The sequence below is a fragment of the Nannobrachium achirus genome (assembly GCF_963921795.1).
Source record: "Nannobrachium achirus genome assembly, chromosome: 4".
Taxonomy (NCBI): domain Eukaryota; kingdom Metazoa; phylum Chordata; class Actinopteri; order Myctophiformes; family Myctophidae; genus Nannobrachium; species Nannobrachium achirus.
The window spans coordinates 21,617,033-21,622,032 of record NC_137813.1 but is presented as its reverse complement, the minus strand read 5'-3'; the positions used below and the strand labels follow the sequence as shown (position 1 = coordinate 21,622,032).

The following is a 5,000-nucleotide window of genomic DNA, read 5'->3' as shown; positions in this document are numbered from 1 at the left end:
CCCTCGCCGCATGGTGACTCAGCACCTTCTGACCATAAATCCTGTGCCCTGAATCCAGTGCCCGATAGATGCCCCACAATGCCCGCCTTGTATGGTTCCTCTTTCAACTCTTATGGCCAAAGGCTGCTGGGTCCGTTCTGGAACCGAGGCGAGGAGGAGGAGAGAACGGGAACTGTCTGTCCGGCGACATGAGTGTCCACAGATCCTGTTCTGTGCCAGCGTGCCAAACAAGGGGAAGGAGGTATTTGTGTTATTATTACCCTTGCCCGGCTTATCGTGGCGGCATCTCTAGTCTGAAACCAAACAACTCCCAGCTCGGGCCCTGGTAATAACTTGATCCAGAACAGGACATGCTTCTTTTCTTCTTTTTTTTTTGCCATGGCATCAGATAGCGATGTCTGGCGGGCCCACAGCAACATGGGGATGATCGCTGTGATAAAGTCCAGAGATCGATACGCACACTCACTCACTCACACGCGCGCGCACACACGCTGGCGTAGACACACACATATACAGTGAAGTGTTCCCGAATGATTGTCCTGTTTATTCCCCGGTAGCCCCTTGCCGTTCCAGAGCAGAGCGCATAGCTTCCATACCTGGGCGGCGGGGCCATGTGCTCGCTAAGAGGCTATTTTACAAAAAATTGCAGATCTACAAGCTTGCATCGCAGCACTCTGTGCCGCTCTGTGAGCTTGTATATCTGCTATTTTTTTATAGTTAAAACATGAAATAATGTGTAATAATGCGTACCCGGTCAAAATGGGATAACTTGATCCAGAACAGGACATGCTTCTTTTCTTCTTTTTTTTTTGCCATGGCATCAGATAGCGATGTCTGGCGGGCCCACAGCAACATGGGGATGATCGCTGTGATAAAGTCCAGAGATCGATACGCACACTCACTCACTCACACGCGCGCGCACACACGCTGGCGTAGACACACACATATACAGTGAAGTGTTCCCGAATGATTGTCCTGTTTATTCCCCGGTAGCCCCTTGCCGTTCCAGAGCAGAGCGCATAGCTTCCATACCTGGGCGGCGGGGCCATGTGCTCGCTAAGAGGCTGTAGTGTAAATACAGGAGGAGTAACGACTCGCCAACGAGCCAGCGCGTCTCCTCTGAGCCTGAGCAGAGGGACTGACATACCCGGGAGAACAGTGCAACCCCCTTCTCGTCCTCTCCCTCTGCCCTGTTCTTTCTCTCACTCCTAGGGATGGCACCGTACGAAAGTTTCATAGCACGAGTATTGTGGCCAAAAGAAATTGCGATTTACGATATTATTGCGATAATCAAAATATCCCCAATATCCATTATCCCCGGGGAACTTTTGCCAAAAAATAGTAGATCTACCAGCTCACAAGTTGTGAGCTGGTATATCGGCTATTTTTAGGCAAAGAGATTTGGTAGAGAGTGAAAACAAAGACTGTTAAGTGTGTTATTTCCAGGTCCATTTTACCAATGAGGGTTTAAATGGTACCGGATATGCAACTCGTCAAATAAAAGGTGAATTGATCCCGGTGCATGACGGAGGATGATTTCACGTAAACTTAAAATCTCCACGATACGATTATTGTGAGTGTTTTTTATCACGATAAAGCATAGTAACGATTATCGTTCCATCCCTACTCCCTCCCTCCCTCTGCTTCTCTTGATCCCCTCCTCTCATGCAGACTCCAGTGGAGACAAAGTGGCAAACAAACACTCGAAAGCCCTGATTGATGCGTGGTCGCGCGTCAGCGTCGCACACACCCAAAATAGACCGTCTACAAGCTTGTATATCGTCTATTTTCGGTATGCGACAACGCTGTGCAACCAATTTCGCAGTGAGCATAGCAGTGGTAGCGACAAGTACACACCAAGACAGAGACTGAGATCGTCATCAGACTGTTTTAGCTTTTTCTGCATTTCTCTCTTTCTAGTCCCTCTCTCCCTCTCTCTCTCTCTGGCATCCCGGTGGCTCTACTGTCACCCACATGGGGACCCCCAATGTAAACAAGCCATTGTGCTTTCTTGAGTTTAAATCCGATTAGTGATAACGTATAATAATGTATGTGAACTGTACTGTCCTGTGCTTTTCTCTTCCTATGCAAACTTCGAATAAAGTATTCATTCAATCAATCGATCAAACCCTTCCATTGCTGTGAGGGCTTTAGGTGCCAACCTCTGGTTCCTTCCCCTCCTCCCTCCTTGCCTCCTCGTCTGCTCCTCCTGCTATCCCCTCTTCACCCCCTCCTGGCTTGGCAGAGACACCACCCTGGCCCGTGGCCAAACAGGGGGATAGAGTGGTGAAGGGAGGTGGGGGTTTATGGAGGGAAAGAGAAAGAGAGAGGGGATATCTAATAGGGTGGTGGGAGAGGGGAGGGGGAGGCTGCGACTCACTCTGGACGGGGGCCAAATGTTTGGTAGGAACGACAGATTGAGATGGACAGAAGAGAAGTAGAGGTAACAGAGAGAGAGAGAGAGAGAGAGAGAGAGAGTGCAGTCAGTGGAGTGTGAAGGAAGGTAGGTTGTCTTCCAACGTGTCTCCAATGTGATTTACTTACCTTGGGAGGTTGGAAGAGTGGTGGCATTGTGTGTGTGCGTGCGCGCGTGCGTGCGTGCGTGCCTGTGAGCAGAAGTGTACGAGTCTGCTGTATACGATTATTAGCATGTTTACAATTTTAAGCGCAACTAGAGATACTGTTCCTACGAAACAGTGTGGGCTCGCTCATGACTATATTCTACAGCGTGCTAACTGTCATGTGAAGCTCAACCAATGTCATGTGAAGCTCAACCAATACTCCAGCTCCAGATTTTCCACACCTCAATTGCACCTGCCTTTGTACTGTCTGCGACGGAAGTTCCGTCGTGTGAGTTCCGTCACGGAACGCACACGACGGAACTCACGGGACGGAACTCACGTAAAGGAACTCACTCTATAAATAATGAAGATAACATAGTGTTCTCGCTTTCAACGAGCCCACACTTATAGTTATAGTAATTGATAGTCCACAGTGAAGAGAGACAGGGAGAGAGTCAGGAGTAATAATGCAGTAAAGGTCTGTCAGGCTCGTTGCTTTACCCTCTCGGCTATCGGCGCCCCACCATCGTCAAATGTTTCATTGTGGAGTGTGTGGAACAAATAAAAGATTTGTTGATAGGATAACACAGGTTCAATAGGTGTTTTACCTTTATAACACAACTCGTGTTTCCCATACTGTTCTGTGTGTGAATGTGAGTGTCATTATTTTGGAACAGGGGACTGCAAAGAATGTTAGAGAGGCTGGGGCTGAAATCCACGCTTGTGTATGTGTGTGTGTGCGTTGCCTACCTTAACAGTGCGGTGGTGCTTGCGCGAGGGGTGGCAGCGCATGTTGCTGGTGTTGCAGCAACCCGTGCAGCGCTTCACCTCCACGCAGGGCGGCCATATCAGGAAGTTGGCGGCCGTGGGGTCCACCTGGCTCCTGGGGATCTCGTAGATCACCGTCCGCGTCTTACACACCGCCGGGACCGCCTCTTCCACTGAGGAGGCACAGAGAGAGAGAGAGAGAGAAAAATATGAGTCACATTTGATGCATTAACGTGATTGATTCATTATTGTTCAGTGACAAACTTTGCGCACAGGATTTCACGACATATTGCATTATATTGGTTCAGTTGGATAACTCAGATCGTTTAATTACTAGTAACCCCCCGGCTCCACCGGCTGCGTCGCGTTGCTCTGCGTCTTGACGGCGTCATTGACGCAGACACGTTGCCGTCCGACTGGCTCCACTGAACGTGAATGTGTTGATATTTCAATCAAAGATCATAGGATATTCGCATTATATGCCTAATTATAATAATTTATGCTGTGTAAAGTGCCGGAAAAAAATAGCAGATATACAAGCTCACAACATGTCGAGTGCATGAATCTGTCATCATATGCTGTTGTGACTGTGTCTGAGCTTGTAGATTGGCTATTTTCGGTACACCAGTCCAGCGCAGCCACGATAATGTAGGCTATAGCCTAAAAATCTGTGTTCAGGCTGGCCTGTTTTTAGGAGGAAGAATTGAGAAAGTTGTTGCCTGTTGTGAACTTGTGATTAGCCTATATCAAGTGGGAAGACCACTGTAATTACATAAAAAAATATGCGAGGAATTTTGGGACATCTAGTCGCCCTTGTGAATGACGTGAATGGATCCAACAGCAGAAAGGCACTCGCGGTACGGTATATACATTTAATATGCAATGCAATTACATTTAATCATAATTTATACATGACTGGACGTTGTGGACGCCGTCAAAAAATTGAACCGGGGCGATTTTTGAGTTTGGACGCCGTCAAGGGAGCGTCCGACGCGGACGTCGACGTCGGCAGTGGAGCCACCCTTCATTGATTAAAACGGGAGCGTTCCCAACGTTGACGTTGACGCGACGCTCGACGCGCCCGGTGGAGCCGGGGGTTAGACGCCTCAGGGCGCCATGTCTTGGCCGTCTGGCCACTGATGTATATCGGACCAGTTACCCATACTCTATATGGAGACTCCTGGTACCCATATATGGAGATCCATGTACTGTATATGGAGATAGCTGTGAGACCCCAAACATGCTTACACAGTTATTCGTTATGTGAAAGTCCTATGACATCTATCACAGCTGACATCATACATACACTCCCCTTTTATGCCCATACATGGAGATCCCTGTCTGAACAAGCCACACAGATATGGGCTGTCTTCCTCCATGTATGGGCTGTTAGATATGGGCTTAATATTGATGACATCAGGGATCTCCATATATGGGCATAAAAGGGATTTTGTAAGAGTGGTTCCCATGACATCACACTGTTTATATGCTCCAAAAACGTACTTTTATTATAGGCAACTGGCTATGCATTGTTGGTTCTCAAACCTCTAATTTCAAGGATATTAAAGAGTAGAATATGAATTAGCTACGTACAGTGTGGTCCTCAATCTACAGAGTAACATCCTCAGTATTCATTCAAATCTGAGACTGAACAAATGGAACCAAAGGTCC

General features: G+C 47.9%; 1 protein-coding gene across 1 annotated transcript in view; it reads right to left on the bottom strand.

Moving 5' to 3' along the window:
• pdgfab (platelet-derived growth factor alpha polypeptide b) overlaps nt 1-5,000 on the bottom strand; it is a gene marked incomplete at both ends in the record, with an annotated part of 24,465 nt that overhangs the window by 15,104 nt on the left and 4,361 nt on the right. The window contains one exon of the mRNA XM_080723141.1: nt 3,312-3,502. Within this exon, the coding sequence (XP_080579267.1) occupies nt 3,312-3,502 (191 nt within the window). The remainder of the gene's footprint in view (nt 1-3,311; nt 3,503-5,000) is intronic.